General features: G+C 45.9%; 1 protein-coding gene across 5 annotated transcripts in view; it reads right to left on the bottom strand.

Moving 5' to 3' along the window:
• The window catches only part of MYO5C (myosin VC), a 118,880-nt gene that overhangs the window by 47,258 nt on the left and 50,630 nt on the right, over positions 1-20,992 (bottom strand). For 3 of the 5 annotated variants that reach the window (XR_004525168.2, XM_019946549.3, XM_073801018.1), the window contains exons 14-26: positions 20,779-20,862; positions 18,769-18,903; positions 18,157-18,254; positions 17,146-17,232; positions 16,581-16,692; positions 15,591-15,802; positions 13,092-13,257; positions 11,599-11,745; positions 9,550-9,714; positions 8,225-8,318; positions 5,017-5,080; positions 2,160-2,340; positions 152-245 (exon numbers count right to left, since the gene is read on the bottom strand). Coding sequence is in view for 4 of the 5 variants with exons in the window: in XM_019946549.3 (XP_019802108.1) it covers positions 152-245; positions 2,160-2,340; positions 5,017-5,080; positions 8,225-8,318; positions 9,550-9,714; positions 11,599-11,745; positions 13,092-13,257; positions 15,591-15,802; positions 16,581-16,692; positions 17,146-17,232; positions 18,157-18,254; positions 18,769-18,903; positions 20,779-20,862 (1,639 nt within the window). In the remaining variant the exon portion in view is untranslated. The remainder of the gene's footprint in view (positions 1-151; positions 246-2,159; positions 2,341-5,016; positions 5,081-8,224; positions 8,319-9,549; positions 9,715-11,598; positions 11,746-13,091; positions 13,258-15,590; positions 15,803-16,580; positions 16,693-17,145; positions 17,233-18,156; positions 18,255-18,768; positions 18,904-20,778; positions 20,863-20,992) is intronic. The other 2 variants (XM_073801016.1, XM_073801017.1) reach the window with 2 other exon arrangements.

The following is a 20,992-nucleotide window of genomic DNA, read 5'->3' on the forward strand; positions in this document are numbered from 1 at the left end:
CATCTCATCAGCTGACTAACTTACCAGCTATCCAACCAACCAACTAACTAACCAGCCTCAGACCAATCAAAGGACACACTGCCTTAACAGCAACACCTATGATAATTTCAGCCTGCACCCCAATGGACTCAGTGACTCATATTTTCGTTACCTCTCATTTCCCGTTTCTGGGACTGCACATGTTTTTCCACTTCTATCTTCTGTGTCTGAAGTAGCTCTATCTCCTTTTCAAACTCAGAGATTGTCTGAATCCCAGCAATGATGGAACCAGGTGAAGAAAAAACAGCTATCGTGATTTACATCAGACAAAGGGAGCACTATTACTGTATTATTTATCTGTGCAAGTTGTCCTAAGTGCAGTTTCTCAGTTAAAATCTTGTTAAACCATCGCTGCCCATAAGGCTTGGCCTTAAAACCTTGTTTAACTATCTAAAATACTGTGCTTCCCAGATGTACTTGGTTGTAGCAATAGAATTAGTTTCCCTACTATAAAAAGGGAAAAAATAAGTACTTACTGCAAGCTTGGGGAGGGGAGGGAGGGGGAAGGAGCTGCGAGAAATCAAGCACAGGGGATAAGTGCTCTCTCACTGTACGATGAAATCTTGGTTGCAAGGAAGTGGGCCAAGTCAAGGGTCTGGGCTCCAGGTACGTTTAGATGTGGCCCAGCGGCAGGGGCAGGGCATGCCCTGGAGGTCTGGGAGTTGGCAGTGAGGACATGACCCGGGTCCAAGAGGGGCAGCTCTGGTTGTGGGGAAGAGGCTGTATTCTGCCTCTATTCACATGTGAGCTCAGGTTTGTCTTCTGCAGCTATGGGAGCTGTTCAGAGGTGAGTAACCCTTCCTGAATATTTTCTCAGTCAGCCTAAGTGTTTAAAGGTTAAAGCTCTTGTTTCCACAGGGGGTGAAAAGGGAGATCAAGTTGGCATTTACTGATCATTTTACATACACGACCTCATCCTTGTAATAGGTCTATAAGGTGAGTAGAATGACCTTTTATAGATCAGAAAACTGAAGCTGCATAAGCGTTACATGGCACGTTCAGGGTCACATGGACAGCTGACAGGGGACCCAGGACTATCCACCCTCAAGCCCGACTTCTGGTAACACTTCAGTAAATGTTCCAAGTCATATCTGTATTTACTTACAGGCTTATTATAACATGTATCATGATGACAATGGGTTTATTTTCTTTGAAAATCAGACTAATCTCCTTAATATACCACATTGGAAAGTGTGGATCATAGTTTTAGCTACCAAAAAGGAAACGAGTGACAAACACTGGTGCCGTACTCCAAGGGCAGCCACATGATTTCCCAAGATATAGACTGCAGCCAGATGACGTGACTCCCAGATTGACATCAGTCTTATGTGGCTGCTAAGAATGCAGGACTCATAGGCATATGTGGTCCTTCCAGATTCCACAGTCCAATCTACTACTTTCAAATAATAGGAGACTAGGGCCCAGAGAATATTGGCAGTTCTGCTAAGAAATTCAGAGGCAACCCAGGTACGATTCCATGACACATCTTCTAAACTATGCACGGGTACTCCTTGATGATTACAGAGGATATCTGTGTAATCATAACAATTTTCTACTAACATGTGTCTCACATATCTAGTGGAAGCTTAAAAGCTTTCCAACCTTACACTAAAATGGTCTGCCTTGAAGAAGAGAGGGACAAACAGGTTTGTATTTTCCAATGGGGAAGGAATTTAGTTAAAACCTTGATCGTCCAGGCATGGACCACTGCTTGTGTAGATTATCTGATAACACTTTAAAATGGAAGATTCTGATATGGTCATTTAATTTTAATACCGGTATTACCAGATATACAACATGATGGATTATATAACAGGGATTCACATCAATTTATAATTTAATATGGAAGTATTCTCTGGGTCAACATACTTGAACAACTTTATGTAAATGTAATTTTTACAAAGTTAGAAAGCTGACTTTTAAAACATAAAAAAACAGTATTGCTAAGTCAAAGGCAGCGGGGGAGTTTACACTTAGAAGAATTGGAGGAATCGGGGTCCTTTGGCTTTCTGCCCTCACATGGGTACTGTCAGCTGACCCTGCAGGGATGTGAAGTTCCTCCCACTCCTGCAGGTCAGACGAGTCAGCCAAAGAGCTTGTGGGGGGTGAGCAGCTCCTACCTTTGCCTGCTTGCTCAGCCGGGCCACCTCCCCTTTCAGGCCATCAGAGGTGACCCGCTCTCCCTCCAGCTGATGCTGCAGTTGCATCTTCTCATCTCTGAGAGCTTTCATTTCTTCTTTCAAAAACCGGATCTGCTTCTCATAGTCTTGCGTTTTCAGTTCAAAACTTTTTTCAAGAAGTCTAAGCAGCAAAAGAAAATTTTGAACCGTCTCTAAAGGCTTTACCCTGAAGTAGAACTACAGACCATTTGGAAGATAAGAGGCTCTTCCTTCCGAAAGGAAGAGCCAAGTTAAGACCTATTGTGAGGACAACGGTCTTCTGTTTAGCAGACGGCTTTCTGTCCCCTTAGGTTAAGGCAGCTTCTTCTTACACCTTCTGATCAGAGAACTGTGGCTCTACAGGGGTCACTCCGAGGACGCGCAGGAGAGGGAGGCTAAACGTAAAGACTCAATGCTTGTTGGGGGTCATGTATCCCCCAAGCCGCCCCGGTCCCACGTGGTCCCCTAAAGGGGCCACTTCACTCAGAAAAGACCGTGGCACATTCTGCTAAGTCCTGTCCCCTGCCTCGAACCAAGGATCCTTGGAGCAGTTTGGCTTAGTCCTGAACAAGTTAATACTTAGTCCTAAACCAGTTAAATGGTTACTAAATTAATAGCCATTTAAGATGTGAAAGGGTTCAGCTCTTCAATCATCTTAGAATAAACTGCAGCAAACCCAGGTGCCCAAAAGGCCACAGAAAGCCAATTCCTTGTACGATGACTGCTCAATTGAGCCCAAGAAAAATAACCGAAGAGAGATACAGAGCCTAGACCAGCCCTACATAGCTCACAGGGGCCCAGTCGGAATTGAAGCCATCCTAGGCGCTCTGTGAGTTTAAGAAATCATCTTCCCACTTGCTGGGCTGTCAACTCAGTCCATTTTATGACTTGCTTTTATAGCACAAAGAGGAAAATCCTGAGGAAGAGAGTCATACGCCCAATAGGTTTTTGTTTCATTTCTTCTTACAGGTATTAACAAGCTTTTAAACTTTGTTTTCAGACTTAAAAAAAAAAAAAACTACAGTGCTCCTAAGAGGCCAGGAAAATACATTTGAAGAAGCAAATTGCAACCAGAAATCTTACGTAAAGAGAATCTCAGACGTGTAGCCTAAACTGACCAGAAGTATGCCCACTGACTGTGGCACCTCTGAGCCTCTCAAGGTTTGTGACAGGACCAAGTCTTCCCCAGGCAGCTGACCAGGGACCAAAAGGAGCTGCAGGTGAGGGCTGATGAGGACTGCAAAGGGGTCAAAATGACTTGGCCTCAGGCTGGCTCTCCAAGCCCCTGCTTGAAATGATCACTCCTAAGGGGCCCGAGAACACCAGCAGATGCCAATAGCTGAGCTCCTCTATCCTAGATTTTAGAGTTCAGTGAAAAACAGACTTTTCAAGGTAAAGAGTTAACTATCCCTATTTAAAAACTGATGTAAGTATGGCCCAGCAATTGCAGTCCTAGGTATATATGCGAAGAAAATGAAAACACTAATTCACAAGGATACATGCACCCCAATGTTCACAGCAGCACTATTTACAATAGCCAAGATATGGAAGTGTCCTAAGTGTCCATCAACAGATGAATGGATAAAGAAGATGTGGCATATGTATACAATGGAATATTACTCAGCCATAAAAAAGAAAATTTTCCATTTGCAACAACATGGATGAAACTGGGGGGTATAATACCTTAGTGAAATAAGTCAGACAGAGAAAGACAAATACTGTGTGTTATCACTTATATGTGGAATCTAAAAAATAAAACGAACGAATGTAGCAAAACAGAAACAGACTCACAGAGAACAAACTAGTGGCTATCAGTGGGGAGAGGGAAAGTGGAGGGGCAAGAAAGGGGTAGGGGATTAAGAGGTACAAACTACTATGTATAAAATAAATAAGCTAAAAGGATATATTATATAACACAGGGAATATTAGCTAATATCTTATAACTATAAATGGAGTACAATGTATAAAAAGTTTGAATCACTATGTTGTACACATGAAACTAATATAATACTATAAATCAACGATACATCAAAAACAACAAACAAAACAGATGTAGGATCATAAAACACTCTATGTATCTGTTAACTCTTGGAGATTTTCAGTGACACTCCCTCCCCTAACTGCTTAGCATCCTGCCCTCTTCATCCAGACCCAGGTTCTTCTGCTAACTAACTTCACAGGGAAGCTGTATATCCTGCCACCCAGGCAGCCCTGTGCCTTTTAGCCTTGGACAGAGATATGCAAGAATGTTCCATCTCTCCCCAACAGCCTGCCATGAATCCCTACCTGGAGATCTAAAAGCCTGTGAGTTGACTTCTTAAGAGAGGGGGGCACAGACTGGAGCCTCTAGACCTTAGCAAAGGATTTGATACTGAGACAGGAAAGGCAGGGCTGGTACAGTACAAGCTCATGGGGACCTGTCTTAATTTGTGTGAGGTGGGTTACACACATTACTACCTGAGACAAGAGTCAAGTTTACAGATACAATGTGGGGGGTGAGGGGAAGGAAGGGAGGTTTATTTAAGAGGCACTAATTTTCATCCTTGGACTTGATGGAAGATGAAAAGGTGGCAGTCTCTGAACTTCTCACTGTCTTGGCAATAAAGGTCCACTGTGCCCACAACTCCAGAACCTGTGCAGTGTCTGAGAGGTGCACACTGGGCACTTAGCTCTCTCAAAGCTCAATCTCTCACTTCCTAAAAATATTCACACCCTGCTCTCCTGTACCTGTGATCTGCTACCTGCAAGCTGAGACGCAAAACAGAAAAGAGCAGAGAGGGAAAAAAGCAGTGGCTTTAAGACAAATGAGATTTCATACATTCTCTGTCGTTCTTCTTTCTGCACATCATCAAAGAGCTGCTTGGTGAGGTTGTCCATTTTTTCTGTGAAGGAGAATGAATACCTTTGAAATATGTCCGCAAAGCAATGCCTTGACTGTTTCATGGCACATTTAAGAAAGTGAGAATGTAAGAATAATCACGTGGTATTTATGATTAATGGGACTTAAGGTGAGAGTATAAATGTCATTTTTTATAAGTTAGAAATAGATAAGGGGGTTTCAAAATAATAACCCTCACAAATTGGTTATGTTGGAATCTATGAATAGTTTCAGAGTACTTTTATTGGTCTGAATACCATTTGCTTTATTCAAATAGATATGTTGGCTTTGAGACAATAAATATTATTATTAAAAAAAAACCAGGGCTTCCCTGGTGGTGCAGTGGTTGAGAGTCCGCCTACCGATGCAGGGGACACGGGTTCGTGCCCCGGTCCGGGAAGATCCCACATGCCGCGGAGCGGCTGGGCCCGTGAGCCATGGCCGCTGGGCCTGCGCATCCGGAGCCTGTGCTCCGCAACGGGAGAGGCCACAACAGTGAGAGGCCCGTGTACCGCAAAAAAAATAAAAATAAATAAATAAACAGAAACCCTTTGGGAAGAAGATGATCAATTTATGACAGGGGTTCTCAATCTCAGCACTACTGATGCTTCGGGCTAGATAATTCTTTGCTGTGGAGAGGGGGCCATCCTGCTCATTGTAGGATGTTGACTGGCATCCCCGGCTTCTACCCACTGGAGGTCAGTAGCACCTCTGCTCTAGCTGTGACACCAAAAATGTCTCCAGATTTGGCCAAATGTCCCCTGGCGGGGGGTGGGGGTGGGTGGGAACCAAAGGGCCTTGGTGGAGAATCACTCATTCATGATAACCAAGAAAATAATAAAGTGTCTGTCTTCATCTGGGGAAGAGGAAGTCTAAAAAGCAACTGTTGCATTTAAATACAATACAAGAATCCAACACAAGGTGTAGGTTAAGTGGGCTCCTGACCACTGGGAAACAATCACTGGGGTTCAAGACAGTGTCTGCTTAGGAGAGCTCCACATTCCCAATGTGTGCCCTTCAGCATGGGCACAGGATTAACAGATGCAGCCCATCAAAGCCTGACAGCCCGATATGTGCTTAGCTGACACCTCGTCCTTGAGTTCTACCTCATTTCTGAGTCCTGCCCCAGAGGGGAGCCCAGGGATGAGGTGACAATAGTAATCCTCCACATGACTTTGTTTAAAAAAAAAAAAAAAGCCAACAGTTTAATAGTTTGTCTAATGCAGTGTAAAATGTCCCTGAATCAAAATGACTGCTTCAGAATGTCATGAGTCATCCAGAAAACACTAGGGAAAATGCTTAAGCTTTAATTTAGAAGATACTGTATTTGGTATAATTTCAGTGTTTAATTCATTCACAGAATTGACTTCAATTCTGGTGTCTACCATCTTGGGCTATTTGCAAATGGGCTAAAGAGGCTGTCCAAATGGGACTTTCTTCCCCAAAGCAATGAGATTTTGCCCAAGGTGGAATCTCCAAAAGGGGAAACAGCATTCGATAATATCCTTGAGTCCCACGTCACAAGAGTTAAGTGGAAGTTGGTGCTTTCGTAAAACTCAGTTTGCCACGTGTAGGGAGACCCACAGGATAAGCAGTTTATAAACATGGGGTGTGAAAGCTTCCAGGCACTTTTTAGAAGGAGTTATAAAATTACCCACCCAAACATGTCAATGCTGTCAAATATATAATTTTCAGGACATACGTGTGGGAATTTAAAATGTTTTGTGGGAAATTCCACTTAAAGAAGTTAGAAAGAAGAACAAACACTCAAGAGGAATGGATTGTAATGAAAAAGTCCTTCCCTAATTCGAGTTCAAGGTTTACTCCCAGACCTCTAACCTCTTCCTGTCCAACACTGCCACGTACGTGGGCCTCAGCACCCACGTCATCAGCCCTTAGAGACAGGGTGCAGGGCACACAGTATGTGCAGCAGGAGGTCATGCCTATCCTGGGCATCACCGGAACACCCTGCCTGCTCTGCTGGCCAGGTCTCAGGATGTTTACTTCCTCCTCCCGACATGTGCTTCTCCTGCACTCGGACCCGAAGCCCAGGGCTTAGTGCTGCTCCAGATGCTGGCACATCCCCCAACAGCTGGGCCTAAGGTGTGTGCTAGATCCCCAGGCCTGAACCCTTGCGCCCCTGCCCCCACGCTGGAGCTTAAGGAATAGCTCCTGGACACAACAGATAATCCAGCGTGGTGATTTAAACTACCTGGTGAGGAAGCACTTGGCTCACGTTCCTGCTGCCTTTTCTGGGACTTAGCAAGGGCTTGCAATTAGAATTTGAGTCGGACAAGTACAGATGGACAGAGCTAGGCTAAGGATGGCTGCTCCACACTCCAAAGGAAAGTGTTACTGCTGGTCCCAAGGGCCTGCCTCTGACAGCTCAGGGCTGATGTAGCTCAGCGCTAAGCGGGGCCCCTTGTTCAGGGCCAGGACAGTGGCAGAGGACCTGGGTACCACTTAGACTAAGTAACCTGGACAGAGCTGAAATCTGAGTGCAGATGCTTGGTAAGCCACAAACATTATCCCAACACTGCCCTGGACAATGCATCAGGATGACTACAAGGTTTAAAAAAATACAGACTCTGGGGTTTCCCTGGTGGCGCAGTGGTTGAGCGTCCGCCTGCTGATGCAGGGGACACGGGTTCGTGCCCGGGTCCAGGAAGATCCCACATGCTGCGGAGCAGCTGGGCCCGTGAGCCATGGCCGCTGAGCCTGCGCGTCCGGAGCCTGTGCTCCGCAACGGGAGAGGCCACAACAGTGAGAGGCCCGCGTACCGCAAAAAAAAAAAAAAAAAACAGACTCTGAACCATACCTGCCACCACCGCCCACTACACTCCCCCACCCCGTCTTCTGATATCACAGCTCCAGGCTGATGGCCCACCCATCGGTACTTTGTAAATGGCCCAGGAGGTTCTGAGACAGGGACGGCTGTGCTCCAACAAAAGATGGAAATAAACCGGATGAATCTGTAGGGTACAGTTGCCACGATTTTAAATAAAGTTATTCTCTGTGGAGTGAAAGTTTACTCATTATGCCACAGCCTCCTGGTCCAGCCTGAAACTCAGTTCCCACCCAGTACCTATTTCCTGAATGACTGGACTTGTGAACGGGTGAATGTGTGTCGGATCACCTTGGGCTTTACCTTTCAACTCGTCAGTCTTCTCTTGAAGCTTCAGCTGTATTTGCTCTTTTTGTATTTCCAATTCTGAATTACGCTTCTGAAGCTTTGCCAATTTCTAGCAAAGGGAAGAAAAAAATGCTTTTTTGAAAACCTCGCTTTGAGTTTTGTCCCCACTGCCTGTATATTTTTAAATTAGTATTTTTTGGTCTCGGCTCCCATCCATAGGTAACAGCCGGCACCAGCCCACTGCAAGACGCTGTGTTTAGCTCCACGTGCAAGGGCTCCATGTGACTTCGACAGACACTAGTTCCCAGCCTCGCCCGGAAATGGCTGAAATCAAGGAGAAAGAACCAAATCCAAGGTTTTCCCAAAGTCAAGGAAACTTCTCTGCCTTTTTCTTGGCCAGGGTATTTATATACTTAATATAAGAAATTTATGATATAAAGTGGATTCACACTTTGAGACTCAGGAAGGATGTGTGATCACGACCTAAGTTCTCTTGTAAAGTGCCTGCTGCGCTGGCAGATGGGGGCCCCTGGGTGCTGATGGCTGGTGACTGGCAGTGAGGGGGATGCCAGCAGTCGTGTTGGTGCAGCCAGGCATCTGGTCGTGGGGAGGGCAGAGGGATGCCCTGGGGCTCCAGGCTGCCACCACGGTGGGTGCTGTGGCACTTCAGAAGGTGCAGAACGGACGCTAATGAAGACCACCTGCTTAGAAAACAGCAGTTCACGCTTTCGCGGGGCTCTGTGACAGTCACTTGGTTAAATTATTTTATCTGACAATTTTATCTTCACAATAATTCTGTCAGTCCCTTTTTGTTATTCCCATTTTACATATGAGGAAACCAAAATTCACAGAGGGTAAGTGACTTGTCCAAGGTTGCCCAGAGAAGATTTGAGCCTGGGATATCTGGGTTTTATGTCTACTGCTCTTTTTACTACACCACAGAGATGAAAACCTGCCCATGCTTTGCACTGCTGCTCCGGGGACGATGCTTCCAGGATGCACACCAGGTGGACAAGTGACAGGAGATCAAGGTCATGCTGGAAGGGAGGGAAGCACCTGACCAAGGCTCTTTCTCAGGCCTTTCATCACTTTACAAACGTGGAAAGGAAGAGGAAACCTTATATTGTGCTTCTTGAAGCATCAGCCTCCTCTTCTGCCCCCACCCGGACTCTAGGCCTCAGATCTCTCCTCCCCTAAAATGCAGGCTCTCTTCGGTAATGGAAGCCAATGGCAAAATCTGATTTGCTCTGCGGAAGTCTACTCTGTGGGAAAATGCTGCACTGTGATCTCTTTCACGGCACGACTCACAACCTATGCCCATAGTCACTTCCAGCACAGACCTCTTCCACGGAAGCCTTGTACCTCTTCCCCTTCTCCTCATAATTCTGCCTGTGGGTGGCTGCTCTGTCCAGCTCTGATTCCAGTTTCTGAATCTTCTCCACGTCACCGGCCTGAAGAGCAGCCAGGCTGGTCAGCTTTTCCACCAGCCCATGGTTCTCTCTGTTCTAGAGGAAAGAAACATCCTATACTTAGGGGTTTATCCAAATAAAGAAGCTGTTCCATTTGCTCCTCCCAAGTTCTCATCTAAATCGGAGGTTTCTTTACACTGTCCACAGTTATCATTACAATGGCATGTATGAGCACCTTCAACCTAGTCAAGATAGGGATGCAGAGCTAGTTAGGCAAATGCCTTCCTGAGTGGGTGGCTCTTTTAGTCCAACCGTGGAGCTCCAGGACAGCCCTAATGTGGTGGGCTGAGCTGTGTCCCCTCCATCCCCCCAAATCCACATGTTGAAGTGCTAACCACCAGTACCTCAGAACGTCAGTGTATTTAGAGATTGGGTCTTTAAAGATGTAATTAAGGTAAAACGAGGTCATACAGGCGGGCCCTAATCCAGTATGACTGCTGTCCTTATGAGAACAGATTAGGACCCAGACACACACAGGGAGAAGACGACCACGTGTAAGCCAAGGAGAAACCCCTCGGAAGAGACCAACGCTGCCAACACCTTGATCTTGGGCTTTCAGCCTCCAGCACTGTGAGAAAATAAATGTCTGTTGTTTAAGCACCCAGTCTGTGCTGGCTTGTTATGGCAGCCCTAAGCACATGAACACCTAGAAAGGAGCTCAGGGAGTGTGGACACTCCCACGGGCCCTGCTCCCACTTGGCCAGGGCTGTTTTTCAATGCTGTTCTCCACAAGCTATATAACATGCAGGCCTGCTGCACAACAGCACAAGGAGGGGAAACTATCAAAACCTAAAGTTTCTTGTCTGCACATTCATCCATTCACCAACAACCCCTAGGGCTAAGTTTAAAGTTTATTGTAGGAGAATCTCATTATTATCTGAGACAGATGCAGGAGTATGTTTCATAGAACTGGACACTGCATATTCCACAGCTCTCTCCCACTGGTTGAGGGTATATGAAGTTTTTTCCTATCAATGGGAATGGTATGGGGAATCTCCCCAAACTTGGCAGGGCTGTAGCTAGACCACATGGACCTTTGGGCAAGTTAGAAAACGGCAACTTCTCTGGGCCAGTGCAGCCCTGAGGGAGCATGGCTTGGCATGCAGGTAGCATCTTTGTGCAAATTAGAAAAAGGCACCCATGCCTCAAGGCAGTACAGCTTTATACCAAGACACATGGGCTGGCAAGTGAAGCCAGACTGGATTTCAGCCCCACTTGCTCTCTTGGGCAGGTGCCCTTGTGCAGTGCACAACCCACACAACCATATGTATCAGCCCTTCACAGTGCGCTTCTGTTTCCTAGCTCAGTTGGTCCACGTAAACTGTTTGAACGTCCTAACATGGGCATAAATCTTAACAGTGTTGACAAAAAAAAAAAATAATTAATCAATATTCAATTTAAAAAAGAAATAAAGTATTTTATTCGAGCCAACCTGAGGATTATAACCCAGGAGACAATCTTTCAGAAAGCTCTGAGCACTGTTCCGCCTGTTAGAGGTCAAAGCACAGTTACATAAGTTTTTAAGACAAAGGGCTATACGTCAAAGTAATATATTGACAGTTTACGTAGTCCAACAAGACAAGTAGTGGATCACTGTGACCCTTTATAGCATTAAGGAAGGAAAGTTATCTCGTAAGCAGCTACCTGGCTGGCACCAGGAGGAAATTGCTTTTTTGGGGAGGAGGGGGTGGGTAGGCTTTCCTGCATCTTCTAAGAGGATCTAGTTAACATATAACGGAGACGCACAACCCACGCTAAAGGGGACAAGGTTGTGGCTCAAATGGTAGAGAAAATTTTATGTTCAATTTTTCCTGTCCTGCCTTAAAATAATTTCGTCAACAGCATAGCTAGGGAACTGGCCCAGAACAAAATATATCTGTTAGAAAAAGTAAATATGAAAGATGCATTGGGAACACCTACCTGGTCTTCTAGCTTTTTCTGCAAACGCTGAACTCTGTAAGTAAGCTGAATGTTGAGCACAAATCGTCGGATATTTTGGAATCTGCGTCTGGCCAGCCACGCCCGGGCATACTTCTGAAGGATCACAGCCTTGTGTTCCTCCAGCATCTTTAAAACAAGATTTTGTGAAATGCAAACTGGGTCTCTACTGTTTTTCTCATCAACTCTTCCAATGTTGGGAGATAAAACTACCAAAATATTCCTACAGGGTAAAATATGAATTTCTTGTAATCAACCCACAGAGCACTATTACCTATCTTTTTTCAGATTCTTTTTTACATTGTAAATGACAATTATTTACATTGTAAATAATTGTAATTATTTACAATGCTGTGTTAGTTTCAAGTGTATAGCAAAGTGATTCAGTTATACCTATATATATATTCTTTTTCAGATTCTTTTTCCATTATAGGTTATTAAAAGATAGAGTATATAGTTCCCTGTGCTATACAGGAAGTTCTTGTTGTTTATCTATTTTATATATAGTAGTGTGTATATGTTAATCCCGAACTCTTAATTTATCTATCCACCTCCTGCTATCCCCTTTGGTAACTAACCCTAGGTTTGTTTTCTGTGTCTGCGAGTCTATTTCTGTTTTATAAATAAGTTCATTTGTATCATTTTTAAAGACTCCACATATAACTGAAGTCATATGATATTTGTCTTTCTCTGACTTACTTCATTTAATATGATAATCTAGAGGCCCATCCATGTTGCTGCAAATGGCATTACTGCATTCTTTTTTATGGCTGTGTAATATTACATTGTATATATACATATATATACATACACACACACACACACACACACACACACACCCACATCTTCTTTATCCATTCCTCTGCTGATGGACATTTAAGTTGCTTCCAATGGCTTAGCTACTGTAAATAGCACTGCTATGAACATAGGGGTGCATGTATCTTTTCGAATTAGTTTTCTCTGGATATATGCCCAGGAGTGGGATTGAAGGATCATATGATAACTCTATTTTTAATTTTTTAAGGAACCTCCATACTGTTCTCCATAGTGGCTGCACCAATTTACATTCCCACAAACAGTGTAGGAGGGCTCCTTTTTTCTCCACATCCTCTACAGCATTTATTATTTGTAGACTTTTTAATGATGGACATTCTGACGGGTGTGAGGTGATACCTCATTGTAGTTTTGATTTGCATTTCTCTAATAATTCGCCATGTTGAGCATCTTTTCATGTGCCTACTGGCCATCTGTATGCCTTCTGTGGCGAAATGTCGATCTAGGTCTTCTGCCCATTTTTTGATTGGGCTGGTTTTTTGATATTAAGCTGTACGAGTTCTTTTGTATATTTTGGAAATCAATCCCTCATCAGTAGCATCATTTGCAAATGTTCTCCTACCTAGACTTTTGAAACAATAACCAAATCCCACCTGTGGTGGACATGTACGAACAGACATTCACATCCCAGAAAACCGCACCTTTCGATACCTCCTCCTCGCCAGGAATCCTCGGGTGTAGGCCTGGATGGTGATGGCGGCCACGCGAATCAGTTGGTACAAACTGCGGACAAGATACGCACGACAGTACTTCTGAATGATTATGGCTGCCCATGCTTCTTTTAAGGCTGTGGCGGTAACAGCTTTCCTTGGTTTAAAAGAATGCAGAGTAAATCTGTTACCCACAGGGCATTGACACCTACTCCAGAGGGCAAGCTTGTGCAACACCTCTTAACTAAGGCATGTTCAAATGTTGTGCAAATCTACACATTAAACGCTGTAAGTGGTTTATGCTAACGTCTACTCAAGATCAGTGTCATTACCTCTCCTTTCCACCCTGATCCGAACGTGGACCTGCTCCAGGAACGAAGCACCACGTGGGAACTGCCACACTCTTCACATTCAGGCCGATCACCCCACTGTCACTCACATACCCACAGAGACCGTGACAACACAACCGTGCTTTGGCACTGCACCTGCTCATTCCTCTAGTCGTTCTTGTGGGAAATCACGCTGGAGGCTCTAGATCAGGGGTTGGAAAACTACGGCCTGGGGGCCAAATCTGCAGCCTCCCACCTATTATTGTCCACTTTTGCTGGAATGCAGCTGCAACTATTAATTACAAATGGCCCATGACTGATTTCACGTTACAAAGGCAGAGTTTAACAGCTGCGTGAGAAACCACATGACCCCAGAAGCCCAAATATTTGGCCCTTACGGAAAAAGTTTTTCGAAGGACCTATCTGAAGGACTGGGGGTGAACACAAAGTTCTTACCTTCAATGTCTGCAACCTCATGAAACAGAAGGACTTAGAAATGGTCAAGTGGGATAAGAAGAAAAGTAAAATAACTACTAAAATATCTGTAAGAGAGATCTTATTGAAATATCATTCTGCTTGGGAAGAGCTGAGATGTCAGCCAGCCTTAATGGAAAAGTAGGATTTCTGTAGACATTGAAGTTTGGAAAAGGCATTTCAGACTAAGGGACCAGTGAAGGCATGAAGGCCTAACCGTGCCTGAAATATTCAGAGAAAGGGAATTTGTCTGGAATTGCTAGAATGTAAGACACATGGAGAAAATCGGTAGTCTGTGAGGTGAGAAAGATAGATGGGAACAATTTGTTATTAAAATATATATATATATATATATATATATATATATATATATATGAATAGAACACCTACTATGTGACAATCACTGTGCTGGGTCTTACGGATGGATGCAGTGGGAACCAGACAAGTATGGTCCCTGTCCCCACAGAGCTTCCATGCTTATAACTGCATCCAGGCCATGGGGGGACGTGAATACCACGTTGAAACCTGAGTGCTCTTCTGTGGGAAACAGGGGCCACTGGAGGCATTCATGGCAGGAGCAGGGCAGGCCCTGCTTTAGGAAGATGGGAGAGAAAGGCAGCAGGTGGAGGGCTGTGCTGTAGAGTGAAAGGCAAACAATGATGAAGGCCTCGTCCAGGGCACGGGTGCAGGAATGAAATGAACGGGACAGACACAAGAGGCAAGTGGGGAACAGAATCCCAGGCCACGGTGATTCCCAAACGGAAAGGGAGCACGAGTTTGGGGAAGAAGCTAACTCTGGAGTTTCCTGCCCTCGAGACTGCTGCTATTAACTGACACCAGAGGCTCAGGAGGGCAAGGCTGGCTGTGTTTCTGTGTAAGATGGTTGCCTGGGAGGAGAGTGGGCTGGGGTGGGGGTAGGGTGGTGGAATGGCGAGTCCAGTTTGGGGTGTGCCGAGATGAAGGCTGTGGTGTGTCAGCCACGTGCAGAAGCCCAGATGCTGTTGGAGGTCAGGCTCAAGCTTGGGACAAGGGAGGCTGAGCCACACAGCCTGACCCTTAAACACCTGCGCCCTCAACCACCCTCAGAGCAAGCGAAGGAGGGAGGCAGGGCAGACACAGAACCACAAAATGCTGTCCAGGAGGGATGCCCGTCTTGCTGGCCAGGCCAGCATGGCCTCCTGGGAGCACTCAAGGAGGGGCGGGGTGGGCGTGGCCGGCGGAACTGCCCTCCACTCAGGCAGCCCCACCCAGGGGTTTTGTGCCTGCGGGCAGAGCCTTGCCATGGTCCCCTCAGGCATGGTTTGCCCCACCACCTGCAAGGCAGGCTGGTCACGGGTGTCTTTACTCTGAGGCTTCACTTGGACCTTGATCACCTTAGGTGTTTTCGGTTCCCAGGAACCAGCGGCCCAGCCCCTCTACCTGGTCTCACCAGGAATTCTGACCCTCTTCAGCAGCACGCTGATCAGGGCTTCCCCTCTTCAGGGTCCTGGTTGTCACCTCTGCCACGTGGGGACAGCAGGCAGTCAGCACCACCTGCCCCCGAGGACACACCCATCTCACCTGGAGGCTCACGGCCACCTCGGGGGACGCATCTGCACCTGGGTCCCAGGAGAAAGGAGGCCCCGCCCCCCGAGGGGACGGCGAAGAAAGCCAAATGATGGCACACGTCTTCTTGGTTCCAACATACCTCACGGTTTGCTGACCCCGGAAGTACTGCTGGATGATCAGGGCCGCTCGTCTCTCTCGGAGGAATTTTCTTCTCTGGAGCCAGCCACGGATGTGCTTTTGTATCACAACACAACCCTGCCTCAGTTTATCCAACCGGAGTTTCTCTAAATAAGCCACTTGCCCTGCTCTGAAGAAAATTTTGGTTTTACCAAACTGGTACTGATTAGAATCCTGGAAGAGAAAAATGACATAATCAGAAACAAAATCTTTCATATTTTCTACAGTACTTGGAAAAGATGTTGAGAGATCCAAACATGCCACCAACATTGTTATTCTGACACCTCTTTGACATAAAGCAGAAAAGCTCTGATTATGACCTAGAAGTTTATATTTTGCCTTGTTTGTTTAAAGCTTCTTTCTGGGGAAGAAACGGACTTGAGGGTGAGGCATCCGTCTGTGGGGTGGGAAGGGGTGTGTGCATTGTTGGCTGGGCTGCCGGGGAGCTCCAGCCTTTCATAGGTGGTTTCCACAGAAGAGCAGAGGCACCTGGAAAGGCTTGGTTTCTGTCTTCCTTTGGCTTCTCTTTACCAACCCCTTCCTGGCCATGATAACTGCTTCCCCACTTCTTTTCTGTCACAAGTCATGGCTTCAGCAAACCTCTAAGTCCACACTGAGGGCCACACCAGGAACCCCCGGCTCAGCGACCGTCTAGCTGACTGTGTAACATAAGCCTGGCCCGCAGAAGCTCCCTAGGCTGTGAGAGAACACAGCAGGACAGGAGGACACGGTGGCGGTGGAGGCCAGGGCTTGAATTCGGGTCCCTCAAGGTAACTCCTGCTGTCAGGAGATGATGCCCCATGAGTAGGTCTGCTCTGATCTCCTTAGCACACAGACGCGCAGGGCACGTTTCCTTTCTGCTTAGCCATTCACACAGTTACAGCCCTGAGACAGAGGCAGAGATGAGGACAGTGTCTGCAAGCCCGTGGTTCCAGGAGAGAGCAGGACTGACCTGGATGAGCCTGTGTAAAATGACTTTGCACACCTCCTTTTTATCGCTGAATGAAAGCTCCTGCTTGGTCATGAGGATCCCAAAGCGGCTGTAGAACTCGATGTACGTCCACCTGGAAAGTCAAGGCAGACCTAAGGAGCCGGGCCGGAGGAAACGCATGCTGCCTGTGGACCCCAAGGGCTTACCTGCCACTGTTCTGGGGACAATGACCCTGACCTTTGACCCACTGCCCACAAACCTCACCTGAGCACACCTGGATGGTTTTGCTCCCTGGATGCCTCCTGTTAACATTCCGCTCCAACAGCTGTCTCCCCCTCCAGCTCCCTTTCTCAGGGGCACTGAGGAGGCAGCGGGCGACCCTCACTAGTGCGGAGATGAGGGTGGGGTGTGAGGGTGGGGACGGTGGCCTCTGTCTCACATGGTGCTCGTTCATCTGGCCTTCCCACAGCACAGCGGGACACCTTATGAACATATCTGACGAAAACGCGGCAGCCCCTCCCTTGGATCTCAGCACAGACCTGAAGCTGGGCACTTTTCCCCCCGAAACAAGGAACTGACAACGTACCTAGAAGGGTAGCTCTGCGCACTAATGCGAATGGTTTCTAAAACGCCACAGGCTCGCAGCTGCTGAACAATTCTTTTGGAGTCAAACCTGAATGAAGACGATCTGATCATGTGTTAAGCCATCGCAGTTGATAAACAGGCCCATGAACAGTGTAGCGGACCTGCCCCAACCGTGAGCTCCTGGGCAGCGGACCGGCCTGTGTAATCCCCGAGCCCAGCAGATACTTAATAAATACGTGTTGCACGTCAAACGAAGACAGCACCTCTGTGAAACAGTTCAGAAAGCTTCACTGAGGACAAGGGGAAAGGAGCAGCTGATTCTGACTGAGGGAGGCAACAGCGAGAAGCCTTGCAACCAGAGTGGAAGAAATGTCCAAGCTCACCCGTCCCAGCGCCTACTTGTTGCAGAGTTCCCTTTATAAGACACCCCACAGGTGGCCCTCTGACTTAGGCCTGACCCTCTGAGGACACACGGACACAGTCACCACCTCCAGACGGACCGCTCCCTTAGACACCTCTCAGCTTGAGTCAGCTAAGAGGCTCTCTATAACTTCCACCGTGGGTCTGGGCCTTTTCCCTGGGGCCCCAGACAACAACTCTAAGTAAGGCCTCATGGCATGTTTGAAGACAAAACTTCAGACCCCTCTACAGCATTTCTCCTGCAAACACATACAAATTCTTACCATCAGGGAAAATGTTCTGGCTTTCTCAGTTGCGTAAGCTTTAGCTGTAGAATAATTCTTTCAAATCTAACCCTTTTGCTTAATCCCGGAGATGAGACGGCTTAGCCAGAGGGGTTGTGCTAACATTATATGTAGAGGGCAGGCTTGTTTTGAATCATTTAAAAACCGAGAAGCATTATATGTAGAGGGCAGGCTTCTTTTGAATCATTTAAAAACCGAGAACATTTAAAAACCGAGAAACACAACAATCGCAAGCAAATTCTCCAACATCACGACAGCAACCGTTTCCTCGGTGTTTCTTCCCCACTCTGTTGCAGAAGAACACTTACTCAAAGGGCAATTGCTCATCATTTGGTTTGATGCATCGAACGTAGTGGGGCATGGTGGCATTGAGGGTCTCCATGAGCAAGTACAGAGAGCTGCGGAACTAGGAAACAAGGTCAGGTGACAAACATCGTGCTGAAATTTAATGCTTAGATCCGGGTTAAAAGGAAAAAAAAAAAAAGGTCCAACCTTACTGTAAAGCAATTATACTCCAATAAAGATGTTTTTTTTTAAAAAAAGGTCCAACCTTGATAAGTTACTCAAGAAGAGGAAAAGTTAACTTCATGCATAAACACCTGTTATGAAAGGTTTTAGTCGGTGACTGGGTTTATCAGCATATCCTGCTCTTGTGGACAGAGCAGTTCTCCATCCAATACTCCCAAACAGCAAAGGACTTTAGTGACTCGGGTTACTGTGCAAACATATGGTTTGCTCAGATGTGTGTAGCCTTAGAGGTCGAGGCACTATGATGATGAACTACTACTTTTCTTTGCGTTTGCATTTATATTTAACAGATTTGAAGAAACCCAGTGCCCGTGTCCAGGCCCGGAACGGGTCCCACCCATCCCTGGCTCCCTGCCCTCAGCCCCCTCGCCCTCAGAAAACTCTCTCAGTACCTTGCTCCCCACAGTGCTCCGGAAATGCTTGTTGTTCGGCCTGATGACTGGCTTTGCAGATTTAACTGTGATCGCTGAACCGAAAGGTGAAGAAGGAACCGGATTTTCTTGAAAAAAGTGGGCACAGAGATGAAACTGGGAAGAACAGAGAGGGTTTCAATGTCAAAAGTATTCACCCACAGTCCTTAGCTGGAACAATCAAGGAAATGGTCACAACAACCACGTCTAAACCAGTAGGGGGGTAAAGGAACAATCTTGGCCAAATCTCAGTTCCACAGGGGGGTCGTCCTCACTCGGGATGACTGACGGTTTCTTTCCCAGGAATGGGAGCAGAAGGGAAAGCATGTGAATGTCTGTATGTGGGTATCGCTCCAAGTGTCAGAACAGGAGAAGCATTTATTCTTCCTCCCTCTGCGCCTTGGCTCACGTTGCTTCTGCACTTGGAATTTCCTCCCTCCTAACCCCATGTTCTCATCCCTGCAGATCCAAACCCTACCCATTACTCAAGGTGCTATAATAATATTTTCTAGCCCCACCACCTTCACAATAACTTCCCTGGTGTCCCAGCGCGAATTAATCCCAACTTCCTCTGAGTTACCTTAATCTTTGATCTGTACCTCTTTTAAGACACTCACTACTTTCTACCTTGCATCACTTATTTCTTTCAATGTCTTATCTTCCCTCTTGGAGAAGATCTTGTATTTTCTTCTTTTAAATCAGACATTGAGAATCTTCTCTGGGGGAGAATTCCTGCCTGATGCATCCTGTAGCCCCTGTGGAACAAGTGAATCTGAAACTCCCAGGCCTCTGACAGCTTGTGGGCTTAGTGCAGAGACCCATCTGCGCCTCACCACGATCTGTCTCCCTCTTCCAGACTGGATCCCAGGTAAACAATTGGTGAAATACGTCAACTAATTCTGTACACAGATACAGGCTATTTCTACACTGAATTCTCTGCCATAAATCAATTTTAATAACTGAAGTTGCCATGGCCTGTGATTTACTTATGACCATTAGTGGGAAGTGCTCAGGCTCATTTGGGAAATTGTCAAAACTCTTGAGCATCTGGTGCTCTGTGATGACCTAGATGGGTGGGATGGGTGGGGAGGGAAGTCCAAGAGGGAGGGATATATATATACTTACAGCTGATTCACTTCACTGTGCAGCAGAAACTAACACAACATTGTACAGCAATTATACTGCGATCAAATAAAATTTAAAAAAAGAGAAAAAAAAATACTTAAGCATCAGCAAAGGACTGGGGACCTTCTAAAAGAAGGAAAATAAATATGATAACCAAATCTTCATAAAAAATGAAGGACTGTGTATGAAATATCCTTTTTCTCAAATTTTAAGAATTTGAATTCTTAAAATTCTTAAATGGAAAGAAATGTTTAAGGAGGAAAAGAAAAAGCCAGAAGTCACTCTTACGGTGACACTTCATCATACAGAACCGTGGATTCAAGGAGCTCACATATGCAGAGCAGCACTCCATCTTGCTTTGGTTTTCCTTGAGCACTTACTTGGCACTACCTACCATTGCTTGCTTTCATGTGTAAGGTATGTTGCTCCCTCTGGGATGTGAGCTCCATGAGGGCAGGAACCCTGTCTGCCCTGTTCACTGCTGTATCCCCAGAATCTAGGACAGTGCTTGGCACATGATAAGTGCTTTATAAGTGAGTGAATGAACAAAATGTGAATTATGATTCTTTAAATGATTGTATTATCTGTCCTTCATCTCTGTCATCTACATATTTGATTTCTGATTTTGCATATAGTGGAAATGTGCACGCTTTCAGAAGCTAGAAACATATTTTAGTGCCAGTTCCGAAACAGTCATTTTTTGTATGCAGGAGCTACAATTCGCTGTTACAAGACAGTTAACACACACACACACACACACACACACACACACACACACACACACTTCTCACTCTTTCCTGATACACATCCAGATCCACGTCAAGTACACAATGAATAACATTAACTACCTCTTAGGACTTTACAAACCTTGCTGGCTCTCAGGATTTCAACCAGCATGTCATAGACGGTGTCTCTGTTCTTCTCAAGGAAACCTTCACATTTATACTCTACCTATGCAAAGAAAGGAATTAGTTCCAAAGAGGCAAATGCAGACAGCATCTAAGTACCACAGGTTTCTTTTCTTTTTAAAGAAAGATTAATGAAGGGGCTACAAAGGCAATGTTTTAAAAAGAGATTCAGT

This window comes from Tursiops truncatus, chromosome 2 (genome assembly GCF_011762595.2).
Source record: "Tursiops truncatus isolate mTurTru1 chromosome 2, mTurTru1.mat.Y, whole genome shotgun sequence".
In the NCBI taxonomy this organism is placed as follows: Eukaryota; Metazoa; Chordata; class Mammalia; order Artiodactyla; family Delphinidae; genus Tursiops; species Tursiops truncatus.